This window comes from Schistocerca americana, chromosome 8 (genome assembly GCF_021461395.2).
Source record: "Schistocerca americana isolate TAMUIC-IGC-003095 chromosome 8, iqSchAmer2.1, whole genome shotgun sequence".
Lineage (NCBI taxonomy): Eukaryota > Metazoa > Arthropoda > Insecta > Orthoptera > Acrididae > Schistocerca > Schistocerca americana.
In genome coordinates, this window is record NC_060126.1 from 471,011,145 (window position 1) to 471,031,056 (window position 19,912).

The window sequence follows — 19,912 nt, forward strand, 5'->3', positions numbered from 1 at the left end:
CCTTCCACTTCACTTCACTGACCCCTACTATATCTAGATTGAGCCTTTGCATTTCCCTTTTCAGATTTTCTAGTTTCCCTACCACGTTCAAGCTTCTGACATTCCACGCCCCGACTCGTAGAACGTTATCCTTTCGTTGATTATTCAGTCTTTTTCTCATGGTAACCTCCCCCTTGGCAGTCCCCTCCCGGTGATCTGAATGGGGGACTATTCCGGAATCTTTTGCCAATGGAGAGATCATCATGACACTTCTTCAATTACAGGCCACATGTCCTGTGGATACACGTTACGTGTCTTTAATGCAGTGGTTTCCATTGCCTTCTGCATCCTCATGTCGTTGATCATTGCTGATTCTTCCGCCTTTAGGGCCAATTTCCCACCACTAGGACAAGAGAGTGCCCTGAACCTCTATCCGCTCCTCCGCCCTCTTTGACAAGGCCGTTGGCAGAATGAGGCTGACTTCTTATGCCGGAAGTCTTCGGCCGCCAATGCCGATTATTTATCAAAATTTAGCCAGAGGCGGGGATCAAACCCGGGACCGAAGACGTTTTGATTATGAATCAAAGACGCTACCTCTAGACCACGGGTATCTAACCCCTTAGGTTAGTTGGGTTTAATTTGTTCTAAGTTCTAGGCGACTGATGACCTCAGAAATTAAGTTGCATAGTGCTCAGAGCCATTCATCAGCAACGACACATGGCTTGGATTCCACTTAAACTGGACGTACCATTTCTCTGATTTGATAACTGGGGTAGGTATAGGGACATGCAACTCATGGAAGTGGCGTGCAACTGAAAGAATTACACCAAGCCATTGAGCCACAGAAAATTATTATTATTCCATACTCGTAAAAGTGGGAGTGAGGCAAAGGTATTATCAGTTGTTAATATTAGAGAGGGGATTTTTAGTTCAGGAAACCTTCCCGAAATGGTTAATCCAGAGAACAACAGAAAACTTAAAACTGCGACATATTCAGCCAACGTCTGGTGAAAGATTTCTGCTTTAGCCTTTCTTGCACTATAAAACTGAAAGATTTGGGAAGCTGTTCTTTACGCTTATATGTAAAATTCTTCAGCTGGGTATAGTGTCAAGAGACTGTAAAAACATTAAGTACTTACATAATTGCTATATATTTAAGAACTTCATCACCTAAATACAAAACAGGAAAGGATACAAATGAGACTACTTGGTGACAGATACATGTTACATAGGTTTTATCTCATTAAAAATATGCGTTATGCTTTTCTTACTTTAAACCGTTTAACTTTAGTTTAAGATCTGCGTTTTATATGTATGTTACAAAATTGTAGTTAATCTATAAACATGGACTTCTATATTAGAGCTAACTGCTGTCGCTGCGCTTAAGTACTCTGTGTCACATCTTAACTACAAATATTCTGTCATTTGTACTGTTGGTTACTGCTTTGGTCCAATGTTAATAAACTATGCTTCAGCTCCTCACAGGATTACATGAAACAATATACAACAGCGTAGATAATAGCACACGCCACAGCTAAGACGATCAGTAACGCCGCCACCTTGACACTCTGGTGCAGCCGTAGCAATCTGAAAACAAAGAGCGAACGGTGCGGCGTGAAAATACAGATACAAGGGAACTGAAATACACTCTGCAGGAGAATCAGGTCTCCGCAGACCCAAAAAGGGAACGTTTCCGCTAGACCATACATGCAGACCAGAAAACTAAGTTTACGCCCTAGACCTCAGTGTGCCGAGTCTGTAAATGTTCATTTATTTATAAAGCCATAAATCAGTAAAGCCCAGAAATCCCGAAGGACCAATAAAATTTTGATTAAAAATGAATCTCATGATCTTGAGGTCGCAAATTCAGTCTTTAATAAGACTCATTTGAAAGTGTTATGTTGACAAGTATGACAGGAAAAACATTAGCTGCTAATGACTAACCATGTGCATCAGGAGGGCAATACAAAATGAGTGTCCGTGAGGTGCAGAGATATGCCTTCTATGGGATGTATGTATTACACTTCATAAAATAAGCTTCGTTGACATTCAGAATACACTACTGGCCATTAAAATTGCTACACCAAGAAGAAATGCAGATGATAAACAAGTATTCATTGGACAAATATATTATACTAGACCTGACGTGATTATATTTTCACGCAATTTGGGTGCATAGATCCTGAGAAATCAGTACCCACAACAACCACCTCTGGCCGCGATAACGGCCTCGATACGCCTGGGCATTGAGTCAAACAGAGCTTGGATGGCGTGTACAGGTATAGCTGGCCATGCAGCTTCAACACGATACCACAGTTCATCAAGAGTAGTGACTGGCGTATGGTGACGAGCCAGTTGCTCGGCCACCATTGACCAGACGTTTTCAATTGGTGAGAGATCTGGAGAATGTGCTGGCCGGGGCAGCAGTCGAACATTTTCTATAACCAGAAATGCCCCTACAGGACCTGCAACATGCGGTCGTGCATTATCCTGCTGAAATGTAGCGTTTTGCAGGGATCGAATGAAGGGTAGAGACACGGGACGTAACACATCTGAAATGTAACGTCCACTGTTCAAAGTGCCGTCAATGCGAACAAGACGTGACTGAGACGTGTAACCAATGGCACCCCATACCATCACGCCGGGTGATACGCCAGTATGGCAATGACGAATACACGCTTCCAATATGCGTTCACCGCGATGTCGCCAAACACGGATGCGACCATCAAGATGCTGTAAACAGAACCTGGATTCGTCCGAAAAAATGACGTTTTGCCGTTCGTGCGCCCAGGTTCGTCATTGAGTACACCATCGCAGACGCTCCTGTCTGTGATGCAGCGTCAATGGTAACCGCAGCCATGGTCTCCGAGCTGATAGTCCATGCTGTTGCAAACGTTGTCGAATTGTTCGTGCAGATGGTTGTTGTCTTGCAAACGTCCCCATCTGTTCACTCGGGCGTCGAGACGTGGCTGCACGATCCGTTACAGCCATGCGGATAAGATGCCTGTCATCTCGACTGTTAGTGGGATCCAGCACGGTGTTCCATATTACCGTCTTGAACCCACCGATTCCATATTCTGCTAACAGTCATTGGATCTCGACCTCCTTGGTAGTTATAAACCGTGCAAGAGGTTCAGCCAGGTACCCGCTCTTAGAGAATGCATATAGAATCACATTGGTGTAATGGGGTGATGAGAACTGATGGCATGCAACCGAATGGGAAACAGTTCGTCATGGAGCTTATCGTGAAATTGGCTATCCCTTATGGCTTTACTGTAGATAGTGCGGCAATATGCTTTATAGGCACAGGAAAAACTAACATCCAGAGGGTGGATTTGTCCAGTGGTTCCAGGTGGTATGAATTACAATGTCACACACTTTTCAGGAGGGATAATTTCCTCTAAAGCAGTGGGATTTTTGTATGCAGACCATGAACAATGCAATGTCAAGTTTTTTTGACCAACTATTGGCCAAAAGCAGTGCTAATACATAATTGTAGCGCTTTTACGCCCATTTTCCCACCCTTGCTTGCTGTCACATAAATAATCCTCATTATTCTTATAAGATCACGCACATGGAAAAGAATTGTAGGGGGCACAGAGCACCTCCAACTTCTCATAGCACAATAAATAACTTTGCAGCCACTTTACCAACCAGGTTACAATTTGACATAGTTGTATACGAATGCTTTAAGACGTCGATGTTCATTGATCTTGATGCAACTCTCTTGCAACTTCTAATTTTCGGGATTCCTTTCATACGCATTTTCTCTTAAAATTCTGTTTCGTCAGAAGAGTTTGTTTACTTCATCTACAAATTTTCGGGCCGATTCCGCAGTTTTCTGTGCATCATCAATTCGATTCTTTGTTTGAAATTTCGTTATCTTACGTCTTCCAATTCTGTAGCGCTATTTGAAGTTACTCAGCCATCCACTATTTCCCCTGAAATCACTGTAATCTGTGTCGCGCGCAATGTGATATTCATAATGCTGTAGGTCACCGTTATGCGCGTACTGTCAACTGCATCGAGCATCCTTGAAACTCGCAAACTCTTGTTTCTGTAACAAGTGCGCCTTGTCCTCCCTTACGCGTTACACGGTCATATTGCTGTGGAATTATTCGAAACTCGTTCTTAATTGTTATTTTTGACTTGCCGCAGACGATCTTCCATGTGCGTAATTATTTTTAGCACCAGCTCCTTGGATAACGGCTATCCTGTACTGCGTTTAACTGGAGGTGGAATTTGTGGCTTCCTGTGCGACATGGCTCATGAACTACAGGGCTATTACAAATGATTGAAGCGATTTCATAAATTCACTGTAGCTCCATTCATTGACATATAGTCACAACACACTACAGATACGTAGAAAAACTCATAAAGTTTTGTTCGGCTGAAGCCGCACTTGAGGTTTCTGCCGCCAGAGCGCACGAGAGCGCAGTAAGACAAAATGGCGACAGGAGTCGAGAAAGGTATGTCGTGCTTGAAATGCACTCGCATCAGTCAGTCATAACAGTGCAACGACACTTCAGGACGAAGTTCAACAATGATCCACCAACTGCTAACTCCATTCGGCGATGGTATGCGCAGTTTAAAGCTTCTGGATGCCTCTGTAGGGGAAATCAACGGGTCGGCCTGCAGTGAGCGAAGAAACGGTTGAACGCGTGCGGGCAAGTTTCACGCGTAGCCCGCGGAAGTCGACGAATAAAGAAAGCAGGGAGCTGCCGAATCACTAAAGGGGCACATATCGAACATTTGTGAATGCCTAAAAAAACTTTTTGAGTTTTTGTATGTGTGTGCAAAGCATTGTGAAATCGCTTCAATCATTTGTAATAACCCTGAATATGACTATAGACTCCTCTTTCAGTTTTACTGTCACTTGTTAAGCAAGTATCTTCACTATTGCACTCCTCATGTACATTGTCCGCACAATAGAGCGTATACCACACCACACATTCCACTGACACATCTTGCACAAACGCTAATGTTTCATCTACTACTTTTTTCTCGATCTACAAAGTTTCTTCCTGACGAAATGTCAGTAACTTCCGCAGTTGTGGTAGTTACGCTGCAATGTTTGCTTTGTTAATCGCTGTTGTTGCTCTGCTGTGTATCAACACCACTAGCACTGTAACACTGCTGTGAGTTACTCGTAGACCAAGCATTTCAACCACGCTCCATAGCCTCGTGCTGTGCTCACCATTGAGTACCTCCATTCTCACCCGCTGTTGCTATTAGCAGCCAATATTGTTGCATGGGTGACAATATGTGGGGCGTCGAATACTGTAAACGTCATTGATCTTTTGCAACCTCGCACTCAAGGGGTTCCTTATTGATAACGTTTTCCCAAAATTCAACTAGGCCACACATAAATGTTCAAACATTCATGCACCATGAAATGTGTAGTTCTGTTTAGAATATTGTTCTTAATTTAGGGTGACTAGAGGAAGAAGATGAGTGCCTACTTCCAACAGGAAAAGGAGAACTTAAGCCAAATGAGAAGGCCACAACAGCAAAACAGAAATATTTACGTAAAATGAGTTGGAAAATGCTTGAAGAACGACTTGGAAGATTTTGGAACATTGTTTTTTACATCACTTTACAGAGAAAAACGATTACAAATTCTTTACTCTCTGATAAAATTTTCTCAAAAGTATAAAAAGCAGAAACATCAGCATCACTGTCTTCCAAACAATACACTATGTGCAATCTTGTTGGAGTATGACTAGAAAAATTAATCATTTTATGATATACCAATTGAATTACGTTTTTTCTTGTCGGATGGGCCAACTAAACAGCATGTGCGAAAATTTCTTATTAGTTATTCTCTTTTTTTTTCCAGCACTCTTCCATGTATTCACTACGTTTTTCTTTCCGTCTTCTGACCACTCCAGACCAGTGTTTTTCACTCCCCTAGTCTGTAATCCCTCCAAGTCAATACTTTTTTCGTAAATACACTCCTGGAAATGGAAAAAAGAACACATTGACACCGGTGTGTCAGACCCACCATACTTGCTCCGGACACTGCGAGAGGGCTGTACAAGCAATGATCACACGCACGGCACAGCGGACACACCAGGAACCGCGGTGTTGGCCGTCGAATGGCGCTAGCTGCGCAGCATTTGTGCACCGCCGCCGTCAGTGTCAGCCAGTTTGCCGTGGCATACGGAGCTGCATTGCAGTCTTTAACACTGGTAGCATGCCGCGACAGCGTGGACGTGAACCGTATGTGCAGTTGACGGACTTTGAGCGAGGGCGTATAATGGGCATGCGGGAGGCCGGGTGGACGTACCGCCGAATTGCTCAACACGTGGGGCGTGAGGTCTCCACAGTACATCAACGTTGTCGCCAGTGTTCGGCGGAAGGTGCACGTGCCCGTCGACCTGGGACCGGACCGCAGCGACGCACGGATGCACGCCAAGACCGTATGATCCTAAGCAGTGCCGTAGGGGACCGCACCGCCACTTCCCAGCAAATTAGGGACACTGTTGCTCCTGGGGTATCGGCGAGGACCATTCGCAACCGTCTCCATGAAGCTGGGCTACGGTCCCGCACACCGTTAGGCCGTCTTCCGCTCACGCCCCAACATCGTGCAGCCCGCCTCCAGTGGTGTCGCGACAGGCGTGAATGGAGGGACGAATGGAGACGTGTCGTCTTCAGCGATGAGAGTCGCTTCTGCCTTCGTGCCAATGATGGTCGTATGCGTGTTTGGCGCCGTGCAGGTGAGCGCCACAATCAGGACTGCATACGGCCGAGGCACACATGGCCAACACCCGGCATCATGGTGTGGGGAGCGATCTCCTACACTGGCCGTACACCACTGGTGATCGTCGAGGGGACACTGAATAGTGCACGGTACATCCAAACCGTCATCGAACCCATCGTTCTACCATTCCTAGACCGGCAAGGGAACTTGCTGTTCCAACAGAACAATGCACGTCCGCATGTATCCCGTGCCACCCAACGTGCTCTAGAAGGTGTAAGTCAACTACCCTGGCCAGCAAGATCTCCGGATCTGTCCCCCATTGAGCATGTTTGGGACTGGATGAAGCGTCGTCTCACGCGGTCTGCACGTCCAGCACGAACGCTGGTCCAACTGAGGCGCCAGGTGGAAATGGCATGGCAAGCCGTTCCACAGGACTACATCCAGCATCTCTACGATCGTCTCCATGGGAGAATAGCAGCCTGCATTGCTGCGAAAGGTGGATATACACTGTACTAGTGCCGACATTGTGCATGCTCTGTTGCCTGTGTCTATGTGCCTGTGGTTCTGTCAGTGTGATCATGTGATGTATCTGACCCCAGGAATGTGTCAATAAAGTTTCCCCTTCCTGGGACAATGAATTCACGGTGTTCTTATTTCAATTTCCAGGAGTGTATGTCTCTGTCAGTTGTTTCTACAGCCTTTATATTTTTCCCCTAAATCCTTTTTCAATTCGTGAATCCAACTTACTCTTGAGTTTTTATCCCACAAATATCTGAAGATTATTTTGGTTAATCTACTGTCTTGCATTCGATATGAATGTCCAAAAAAATACCAGTCTTCTTTTTCTCGTTACTTCTAATATGTTTTCTACGTTTCAACAAATTTGAACTTTCATAATTTTTCGTGGGCTTAATATCTTCCTAATCCATCGCCCTTATATTATTTCTAATTTATCTAAATTATAGGTTAATTTTAGACATTTGCTTGCTTTCGGATCGAATTCACTCGCGTTCTTGTTTGGCTACTGTGGTGCAGAATCTTATTTTTACATTTTTAGACAGGAATTTGTTGTTGTAAATATCTTTAGTTAAACCACATACCTCTCCCAATTCATGAATCATCCTTCTGTAGAAGGGTTTTCTGAACCATTTTCTTGAAATGTTTCCCCAAGGTTTTAACATGTTTTAACCTTCTTTATGTAGCCAAAGTCTGTTTACAGAAGTTTCGGAAAATGTAAGATATCTTACACCAGTATTTTTGTTCCCACTTCGCAGCCTTATTGGCGAAATTTTGTATTCATTCAGTTTTTCATTCCAAGTTCTTTTTTTTCTAGACGGTGAATCTGCGGTTATTTCGAAGGGCTGAGATATTTCTCCCATAAATTTCATTTTAGATATTGTGACTGTATGTGTTTAACAAATTAGATTTGCTAATTTAGATTGTATACCAAATTCTCGGTTTTATTTTATGTATAGTTTCTCTGTCAACAGAATCAAAGATTTTTTAAGATCAACAAACATTACTGTAATATCTTCAATATCTTTTGAATTCTGTAATCTATGGCGAATGATCATTTACGAATAAAATATTAGTTCAGAACATGATCTCTCGTTAATAAAATCACCTTCATATTCACCTAAATGACTGTCCAGTGTTGCTTCTAGTTTGTTTTTAGTAGAATCTAGAATGTTTTATGTTCAACAGGCAGCAAAGAAATTTCACTGTATTTGTTAACTTATTGTTTATTGCATTTCTTATGCAGTGGATGTATCAAGGCTACCTTCCACTCTCTAGATATTATTTGTTCCCATATTTATTCAAAGATTAATTTTAGGTCATAGCTTATTTTTGTAGAGGTCATTTCAAAAGTTCTGTTGTAAAAAGGACGTTTCCACTAGCTCACTTCTTCAATTTCTTTCATAGTTGAAGGTAAATGTTGTGCATTTTCATGACTTTTTGAGTATGTCAACTTACGGATTGGTTCTGGGCAGTTAAGAAGCTGATCGTAATATTTTGCAAGTATTTCACAATTTTCAGTGTTGCTTAACCCAAGTCTGCCGTTTACACTTACGATACAGACACTAGGGTTTTGGTTTCTCTTCACAGTTTGATAAAAGTCACGCGTATTTTTTTAAGTTTTTTCCTCTATTTCCCCATGTTTCTTCTTTACAAAAATCTCTATTGGTTCTTATAATTATTTTTTTCTGTTTCTGTTCTTTGCTGTTTAAACTGATCATAATGGTTAATTTTCCTTGAGCACTTTTTCCATTTTTTGCCTATCTGTGTTAAGGCTTATTCACATATTTGATTCCTTCATGATATTAAACCTTAAATATACGTTCAGCGTTCCGTCTTGAGCAAAATAAAATTTCTTGTTTCTCTCTGTTTAGCATTACATCTCTGGCAACATGTTAGACCATCAACAGTGGCAATAAGGGAGATCAGGATTTAAGATTCCGTTAACGATTAGGTTTTAGAGACGCAGATTGAATTCGAGAAGAACATATAAGGAAATCACCCGTAGCCGTATTTGGGAACCATGTCAGCATCTCCATTAAGTTATATGGGGAAACCATGGAAGACTTAAATCCGGAGGATGGGTGCAGAGGGGGTTTCTCCTGAATATGAGTCCATTGTCTTATCTCTCCAGCACTCTAGGCAACCACCAGAATTGTTCTCTGACAGTATAATTTTAACAAGATCCTATCAATACTGTGCTAGGATGTGCAAAGACGCTGTAGCAATTCAAAAATACAAAAACAACATTTTGCACTGAATTATGGAACACTTTATTCAATAATAAGATATGTGCGTCGTAAACTGGGCGCCACAAGCCAGTTACCCTCGACCAACCACAGCAGAATAATTCATAAAGCGGTTAGAAAGCGGCAAAGCTTTAAATCGGACGGTTCCTTGCTGGATGAAGTTTGTTCACACCCATGACCTTATCATATTGCAGTATTCCACAGTCACTGATACAACTCGTTTGCTTGGACTGATTAATATTAATGATTCCAGAATGTATTTTTCACTCTTTAGCGGAGTGTGCGCTGATATGAAACTTCATGGATGATTAAATGATTAAAACTGTTTGCCCGTCCGAGATTCGAACTAAGGACCATTGCCCTTCGCGGGCAGGTGCTCTGCCGACTCTTTTTTTTGTTTTGTTTTTTCTTTTTTTTAATCATGGCGTACAAAAGTCTTAATTAACAAGGCGTGTGGGCAACAAAACTACTTGCTACGTGCATCCGTAAGCAAGAAAAACTGAAAGTAAGGTAAGAGGTATGACGTCGTTGACAAGAGGGAAGACGCGCAGGCATCCTCCTGCTTTGCAGTGACTGAGATGGACGAGGACGACTCAGAACCCATCCGCATGTGTAAGCCATGTCCTCACAATGTCCTTCCTTCCGGGACTGCTAATCCTGCAGCAGAACTTCTGTGAAGTTTTGCAGGTAGGAGATGGACTGGTGGAATTAAGGGTGTGAGGATGGGTCATAAGTCGTGATTGCGTATCCTAGTCGGTAGAGCACCTGCGCGCGAAAAACCAAGGTACCGACTTCGAGTGTAGATCTGGCACACGGCGTTAATCCACCAGGGAGTGTCACTATTAATGATTAGTCTACTACAGCGAGGATACTATTCAGTAAATTATGGCAACAATCAAATTTTATAAAAATGTTGTAGTTATTCCACTACTAAATAGGACAGATTTTTTTTTTACTCGTTCCATTTGTGAGCAATCAGGTTTCCTCGCCTCTTGTTTAGTATTAGTCCCCAGATTTAACAGATCATTTAAAGTTTGTCGGAGTTTTGCATGAACACCGTCATTCTACATCTACATCTACATTTATACTCCGCAAGCCACCCAACGGTGTGTGGCAGAGGGCACTTTACGTGCCACTGTAATTACCTCTCTTTCCTGTTCCAGTCGCGTATGGTTCGCGGGAAGAACGACTGCCGGAAAGCCTCCGTGCGCGCTCGAATCTCTCTAATTTTACATTCGTGATCTCCTCGGTAGGTATAAGTAGGGGGAAGAAATATATTCGATACATCATCCAGAAACGCACCCTCTCGAAATCTGGACTCCAAGTTACACCGCGATGCAGAGCGCCACTCTTGCAGAGTCTGCCACTTGAGTTTGCTAAACATCTCCGTAACGCTGTCACGCTTACCAAATAACCCTGTGACGAAACGCGCCGCTCTTCTTTGGATCTTCTCTATCTCCTCCGTCAACCCGACCTGGTACGGATCCCACACCGATGAGCAATACTCAAGTATAGGTCAAACGAGTGTTTTGTAAGCCACCTACTTTGTTGATGGACTAAGTTTTCTAAGGACTCTCCCAATGAATCTCAACCTGGCACCCGCCTTACCAACAATTAATTTTATATGATCATTCCACTTCAAATCGTTCCGTACGCATACTCCCAGATATTTTACAGAAGTAACTGCTGCCAGTGTTTATTCCGCTATCATATAATCATACAATAAAGGATCCTTCTTTCTATGTATTCGCAATACATTACATTTGTCTATGTTAAAGGTCAGCAAGATTAGGGAGATTAACTAACGGGTGGATACCGTGTCCTTATAGGAGGTCTGTACAAAAAATTCCGGAACTCTGTCTACAAAATTTTTCTAACGCTTGCTCCAAGGGGACCATGCACTTATTGTGCATGGTCCCCTTGGAAATACTTCCTCACAATTTACACACCCCTCCCAACGCCATTTGCACTTCCGGAAGCGGTCTTGATAAGCATCGTGCTGGATCGCGCGAAGCGCCGTCTGCGAATTTTCTTTTATCTCCTCTATCTACATCTACATGGATACTCTGCAAATCACATTTAAGCGCCTGGCAGAGGGTTCATCGAACCACCTCCACAATTCTCTATTATTCCAATCTCGTATAGCGAGCGGAAAGAACGTACACCTATATCGTTCCGTACGAACTCTGATTTCCCTTACTTTGTCGTGGTGATCGTTCCTCCCTATGTAGGTCGGTGTCAACAAAATATTTTCGCATTCGGAGGAGAAAGTTGGTGATTGGAATTTCGTGAGAATATTCCGTCACACCGAAAAACGTCCTTTCCTTTAATGATGTCCAGCCCAAATCCTGTATCATTTCTGTGACACTCTCCCCAGTATTTCGCGATAATACAAAACGTGCTGCCCTTCTTTGAACTTTTTCGATGTACTGCGTCAGTCCTATCTGGTAAGGATCCCACACCGCACAGCAGTGTTCTAAAAGAGGACGGACAAGCGTAGTTTAGGCAGTCTCCTTAGTAGATCTAAGTGTGCTGCCAATAAAACGCAGTCTTTAGTTAGGCTTCCACACAACATTTTCTATGTGTTCCTTCCAATTGAAGTTGTTCGTAATTGTAATTCCTAGGTATTTAGTTGAATTTACGGCTTTTAGATTATCGTTGCGAATCTTCGTCCTTTTAACAGGGTTTTCAACTTTGGAAAACTCTGCAGGAGCCAAGTCTGTGGAGTACGGACGATGAGACAACACAGTGATTTCGATTTTTGTGTAATAATCACGCACCAAAAGGGACGAATCTGCGGGAGCGTAATCGTGACGCAAGAGCCGTGAATTGTCTCGCCACGTTTCAGGCCGTTTCCTTCCCACATTTTCTCGCAGATGTTGTAACACGTCCCGATAGTACCATCGACTGACAATTTATCTCTGTGGCACGAATTTATGATGAACTAAGTCAAAATTATCAGCATTTCTCTGACATTTGACCTGAACTGATGAACTTTTTCGGTGTTGGAGAGCGTTTCTCGACCCATTGTGAAGATTACATCTGCATCTACATCCATACCCCGCAAGCCACCTGACGGTGTGTGGCGGAGGGTACCCTGAGTACCTCTATTGGTTCTCCCTTATATTCCAGTCTCGTATTGTTCGTGGAAAGAAGGATTGTCGGTATGCTTCTGTGTGGGCTCTAATTTCTCTGATTTTATCCTCATGGTCTCTTCGCGAGATATGCGTAGGAGGGAGCAATATACTGCTTGACTCTTCGGTGAAGGTATGTTCTCGAAACTTTAACAAAAGCCCGTACCGAGCTACTGAGCGTCTCTCCTGCAGAGTCTTCCACTGCAGTTTATCTATCATCTCCGTAACGCTATCGCGATTACTAAATGATCCTGTAACGAAGCGCGCTGCTCTCTGTTGGATCTTCTCTATCTCTTCTATCAACCCTATCTCGTACGGATCCCACACTGCTGAGCTGTATTCAAGCAGTGGGAGAACAAGCGTACTGTAACCTACTTCCTTTGTTCTCGGATTGCATTTCCTTAGGGTTCTTCCAATGAATCTCAGTCTGGCATCTGCTTTACTGACGATCAACTTTATATGATCATTCCATTTTAAATCACTCCTAATGCGTACTCCCAGATAATTTATGGAATTAACTGCTTCCAGTTGCTGACCTGCTATTTTGTAAACCTTGGTCTCAACATCGTATCCGTAGACCCACGCCTCGTCGCCGCTTATCATTCTCTTAAGGAACATCTCTTCCTCATTTGCGCTATCAAGAACCTCTTCACAGATTGCGAGTCGGAGATCTTACTGGCCTTGACTCATGAGCCGTGGGACGAATTTGGCGGCGACACGGATTCCCGGATGCTGTGTCAGATAACATGATCCAACTGAAATGTGACACTCTTCTGCAATCTCTAGAACAGTCAGCCTTCGATTGGCAGGCACTATTTCGTTGATGTTTCCGACGTGAGCGTCGTCGGCAGACGTCGAAGGTCGTCCTGAACGATGTGAGGCGTAGCGCCGTATAACGATCCTGCCTTGGAGGCGCTTAAGTGGGAGATGTGTCTCAGAGCTGGAGAGTGACAGATGGTGACGTGAGACTGGACGCGCTCGTAGTTTATGTATCAGCCGATAGATGACAATATTGAATAGGGGGACTGTGATTTAGTTTCGATTGTGACCACTAGAGTGCACTAAAGTAATAGAATGTTTTTCATAAACTGTTCTAGTATTTTCATAAAGTGTTATTATTTCTTTTTGTGTATGTAAAATGTTATAAATGTGTTTTAACAGTATGAATGATGCTTGAGTGTGGTTTAAGGTTAATATGAAGATAATTAATTAACGAGTTATGTAGTGGGATTTAGTGTGGGAACATTTCGAAGAAGTATGGATGTGGACAAAGGGGATTTTTGTAGAATAGACTTGTAAAGTAACTTTATGGTAAAGGGAAAGTTAATTCAGGTAGAAATAACAATAGTAAATAACATTGTGCATAAACAAAACCTCAGCATATTAGATAATTACGTCGGTAAAAAGTGCAGTCGTTAGGTTTACTATTTTGCGATTGGTTATTGATGAAAAGCGCGGATTGACGCGGGAAAATGTTGTTTTGCTATTGGCTGTTGAGTAAACTCACCAATGGTAAAGCAATATTCTTCGTGCGCCTTTCTCTGCTGGTAGAGAAGGCTTAGAGTATTCTAGAGCAGGGTGGGAGCGTAGTCATCAAACAGTTCGGACGTGTGCAGTAGTAGTTCCGATAGAAACGATAGGTTGCCGGATCTAGCAGTGTTTCATACATCAAAAGTGTTGTAAAGTGATGGCATAATTATTCCGATGGGTGTGTAGAAAGTTCGGAATTTAAAAGAGAATTTTATGACGAGAAAAGACTTATATTCCGCGTGGCGCATTGAGCAGGTCGTTGGCAAAAAACTGTGACTGCATTTGGTACCGACGGACTTAATATTTGGCGAGCATTATCAATCAGAAACAATCAGTATTTTTGTAGCTATTACGTTTTCGGGAAATGCAACACCATAAACTTGCTAACGAGAGTGAAAGGGATTGTGAGTGACCGTGTTAAGACTAGCACGGGCATGGCAGTGATACTTGTTCACCTAAGTTTCAGAATATATTAATTGAGGACAAAATTTCCAACCTTTCATTTGTGTGGAAACTTTCTCCCGAAACGTGGATTAGTGACTTCAATTGCAGCCTGGTCCACGTCGAAGTACAGTAGGTTTCACTCGGCTTTCCTACTGATGATCTACCGAGACAATGTTCACAGGCAGGTGCCGGTTCGTCGTGAAGGGACGGAAAGAACCGCGCCGCCGCAGAGGGTCACCTTTAACTTCAGTCCGGTCATTTATAAACCATGTGAGCCATTCGTAGCACCGAGTACTCTTAAGCAATCATCACCGTTGGCTTTCTGCATCATTTGCGGTGTCTCTGTAACAGTTATCTTGAGTTCGCGCAAAATTTAATGCAGACACTTTGCTCTTCTAACTGTGCCATCTCGAAATTCGCAAACTGTGCCACACAACGTTCTACTCAACACAGCCACGGACAATAATTAACAGACATACAACAATGAAACTTCACAGCAGTAACAGATTTAACACAGGCGTGTGCAGGGATGCCAACCGGATTTCGCTCCAACCTACCGTTGTCGCGAAATTACGAATGTTCCGGAATTTTTTGAACAGACCTCGTACAATTAATGACAGATAAAATTATCTCACCGTCCTACAAGCTCACCTGCACACCTGTCTGGAGTAGCACTCCTGGGAGTAGGAAAGAAAAACTCCTCGGCTGCGAATTAAGAGTCACGTATCCGCGGGATAGACTCCTATCGAGAAAGAATATTTGTCCGAGCCTCATTGTGAGGGAGACGCCTCTTGTTACTGACCTCCTGTAGCGCAGCCTGGCAGCGGGCACGGAGTCCAGGTCGTCTTTGAGGAGGAAGCGCCGCACGCCGCACACGAAGTGGTCGAAGTAGCTCTCCCAGTCTATCAGCCGTGGGTCGAACGGCAGCAGTGCGCGGTCTTCGGCGGCGAGGCGCGACCGCAGCGCTTCGGTCTGCGCCGTCTCGAAGTCCCACTCGCGCATAACGAAGAACTCCACCGCCATGTTGAAGTTGTGTACCTTTCTGTAATTTTCCCTCAGCCTGTTTTTCAAAGAAAGTATTATTATTTAGTTTTTTTGTTGCTTCTATTCAGCTACACTACTGGCCATTAAAACTGCTACACCACGAAGACGACGTGCTACGGACGCGAAATTTAACCGACAGGAAGAAGATGCTGTTATATGCAAATGATTAGCTTTTCAGAGCATTCACACAAGGTTGGCGCTGGTGGCGACACTTACAACGTGCTGACATGAGGAAAGTTTCCAACCGATTTCTCATACACAAACAGCAGTTGACGGGCGTTGCCTGGTGAAATGTTGTTGTGATGCCTCGTGTAAGGAGGAGAAAAGCGTACCATTACGTTTCCGAATTTGATAAAGGTCGGATTGTAGCCTACTGCGATTGCGGTTTATCGTATCGCGACTTTGCTGCTCGCGTTGGTCGATATCCAATGACTGTTAACAGAATATGGAATCGGTGGGTTCAGGAGGGTAATACGGAACGCCCTGCTGGATCCCAACGGCCTCGTATCACTAGCAGTCGAGATGACAGGCATCTTATCCGCATGACTGTAACGTCTCGATCCCTGAGTCAACAAATGGGGACGTTTGCAAGACAACAACCATCTGCACGAACAATTCGACGACGTTTGCAGCAGCATGGACTATGAGCTCGGAGAGCATGGCTGCGGTTACCCTTGACGCTGCATCACAGACAGGAACGCCTGCGATGATGTACTCAACGACGAACTTGGGTGCACGAATGGCAAAACGTCATTTTTTCGGATGAATCCAGGTTCTGTTTACAGCATCATGATGGTCGCATCCGTTTTTGGCGATATCGCGGTGAACACACATTGGAAGCGTGTATTCGTCATCGCCATACTGGCGTTAACACCCGGCGTGATGGTATGGGGTGCCATTGGTTACACGTCTCAGTCACCTCTTGTTCGCATTCACGGCTCTTTGAATAGTGGACGTTACATTTCAGATGTGTTACGACCCGTGGCTCTGCCCTTCATTCGATCCCTGTGAAAGCCTACATTTCAGCAGGATAATGCACGACCGCATGTTGCAGGTCCTGTACGGGCCTTTCTGGATAAAGAAAATGTTCGACTGCTGCCATGGCCAGCACATTCTCCACATCTCTCACCAACTGAAAACGTCTGGTCAATGGTGGCCGAGCAACTGGCTCGTCACAATACGACGGTCACTATTCTTGATGAACTGTGGTATCGTGTTGAAGTTACATGGGCAGCTGTACCTGTACACGCCATCCAAGCTCTGTTTGACTCATTGCCCAGGCGTATCAAGGCCGTTATTATGGCCAGAGGTGGTTGTTGTGGGTACTGATTTCTCAGGATCTATGCACCCAAATTGCGTGAAAATGTAATCACATGTCAGTTCTAGTATAATATATTTGTCCAATGAATACCCGTTTATCACTTGCATTTCTTCTTAGTGTAGCAATTTTAATGACCAGTAGTGTATTTATTCTAGTCCAATTTCTTGATAACACTTTACCGTTAATTAACTAATTACACTTGTGTAAATCATAGTGCCAATAATTTCTGGTCACATGTTGAAGAGGAGTGAAATTAACGCTCTCTAGATGACACACAACCGATTTTTCTCAAAATATTCGTAACCAAACGAACAGCGGAAATAGCAAACTGGCCAGCGTGACGTCTCGTTTTGCAAAGAAAGATTTAATTAAGGAAAACTTAGTTAGTGGTTTTGGGTAATATCACACAATGGATTTTTGACCAAATTTTATATCCATATGAGGAGCCGGAAATGGATGAATACGGTATCAAATTGCCCAGTGTGAGGTCTAGTTTTGCAAAAAAGGACATAATAGCTTGAGAGTAATCAAAAGGGTGTCCCTGGGGAAACAGACAGTATTAAGGATATGCCAAGAACGATCACTGGAAACAAAAAAACAATAAACATGAGCTCTAAAATGCATACCTTAAGAGGTATGAGCACTTCTTCACCTTCGACACTGAAAAAAACCTCTTCTAGACCGTAATCTCTTCGCCTTCCATACGTCGAGAGGTGCTAGTACGGACCGAAACAAGAACATTATATCGAGTAAACATGGGATCTAAAGTGCAATACAAGAGCTACCAGATATTTACTAGAAGAGATGTGTTAGCCACGAGCACATTAAGAGATGTTTTCCAGAGTAGCGAAAACCGACAAGTGTTCATAGCTCTTAACGTATGCATTTTAGAGCTCATATTTAATGGACGTTTTTTCTTCTTTGATTCTTACCACGACCTTCCAAATTACAAAAAGCAAAGAGGTTGCAGTAGATTTCTTTCACAATATCGAAGATGAAGATGTGCTTGTAAGTCTTACGGGGATTAACATTTTTGAGGCGTTTCAATCGTTGTAATGTAAACATTACGAGTGGGCCGCACATCTTCTAATCATTATAAACTCTTAAAAATTTATTTAAGAACACTGTCATCGGCACTATGCCAAAAACATGAATAGATAACCACACTGAACTGATTGCAAAACGTGAACGGCCACAGAGATACTACTTAAGCTACAAATAACATAAAGTGATGTTGTTATTCAATGGAAAAGTTGGAATTTGAGATTTCACTTACTGTTTTATCAATCACAATTGGCGTAAGAATCATGGATTGACCCTTGTCATAAAATATTGTATTATGAAATGTGAATAGCCCTTACTTGCAGTTTCGCGTGGCTTGAAGCAGTCACAGCTAGCGTGCTATTGATTAAGAAATTGCATTATCGTCTTTCTAATTACTTCATGATCGTAGATACGATCATACCCGGTCGTGAAGTTATTGTTATGACAAGACAATTTCCTAAGGGACAAGAAAATTCTTGAGGGTGCAAAAACAACTGTAACATCACACAAAAGGGAAATTGAATATTAAAGCTGATGCAAGAAGACGATAAAACAGTTTTCTTTTTGTCGATGTAACACGCACATTGGACTGCTGATCTTGGTGTCTGTAATCTTAGCAAAATGCATAATTAAAATGAAAATAATACTGAGGAGATAATAGGAATGAGCACTGCTAACTGATTCAATATTTTCAGAAAAATATTTATTATAAGTAAAACATATATCGTACCTTAAGCTTAGTACTACAAATGACGGTAGGTTTTTGTGTCCGTTTCATGTCCATTTAGCGCTCATTTATATAGCCACTGTCCTCTTGAGTCGCTCGTGCGTCGTCACGATAAGTTATAACAGTTCTTCTCTTTACACTTCACTCAAACTTAGACGGAACACGTTTTTATGTATTTAATAAAAAAAATTAGATCAGAGTGCCACAAATCTGCGTCCGTCTTACTTAAGAAAAACAGTACAAGTGTTTAGCGCTCTAGGCTTCATTTGTTCTACAACAAACAAAATAGTGAAGGATCGCATATCGATCCGTATTCTTCTGTTTATGTTGCCGCCCAAAGACGACGAATTACATTATTTAGGAAATTCCACCGTCGCTATGCGACGCCTTATTATACATTAATCATTCTTCATAAACAAGTATTTGCCTTCTCGCTGAAGGTATTAACTATTTGCTCCTTTAATGAAGCTAAAAAATAGCGAATATCACAAGTGCCGTATCAACAGAGTTTATTGTGCGAGGAAACTATATCCCACGACCTAGAAAACTCGCTCAAAAAGGGAGCGGAGAAAGTCAAACCAGCTAACATTAAGGAGAAACAGCTGTCACCAGAAAGTGGAACAAGGCACCCAGAACGCTGACAGTATTGTGTAGAACACATTGGAATACCTCCTAATATCGCGTCGGACCTCCTCTTGCTGAAGGTGAAAGACGAAATTAAAAAAGCCGGTCTTAGACTGAATGTGAAGAAAACGAAAATTATGGCAACTACACCTACCGATTCGTGGTGATATAGCAGGAGAAATCATGGAGCTAGTGACCACATTCAGTTATCTCGGTTCCCAGATATCTGCTGACGGCGACTGCAGCCATGAAATCCGGAGACGCCTGCTGCTCGGTAGACAGGCGATGTCAAACCTTGACAAGGTTATAAGGTCCAGAGATATAACACTAGCAACAAAGATCCGTATTGTGAGGGCTACGGTCTTTCCAGGTGTGATGTATGGATGTGAGACATGGATCATTAGAAAGGCTGAACGGCGAAGAATTGACTCCTTCGAATTGTGGTGTTGGAGGAAACTTCTTAGAGTTCCACGGACTGCAAAGAGAACCAACAGATCAATATTGGAGCAAATAAATCCTGATTTCTCCCTGGAAGATCTAATGTTAAAAGAAAAGCTGACCTACTTTGGACACACAATGCGAAGGCATGCCTCGCTG

At 42.9% G+C, this 19,912-nt stretch overlaps 1 protein-coding gene across 5 annotated transcripts in view; it reads right to left on the reverse strand.

Annotated features, from left to right (window-relative positions):
• Window positions 1–1,149: 1,149 nt before the first annotated feature.
• LOC124545129 (putative fatty acyl-CoA reductase CG5065) overlaps window positions 1,150–19,912 on the reverse strand; it is a 278,021-nt gene continuing 259,258 nt past the window's right edge. For all 5 annotated transcript variants that reach the window (XM_047123950.1, XM_047123952.1, XM_047123951.1 and 2 more), the window contains 2 exons: window positions 15,358–15,615; window positions 1,150–1,566 (listed from right to left, as the gene is read on the reverse strand). In XM_047123950.1, the coding sequence (XP_046979906.1) occupies window positions 1,467–1,566; window positions 15,358–15,615 (358 nt within the window). In that variant the 3' untranslated portion in view covers window positions 1,150–1,466. The remainder of the gene's footprint in view (window positions 1,567–15,357; window positions 15,616–19,912) is intronic.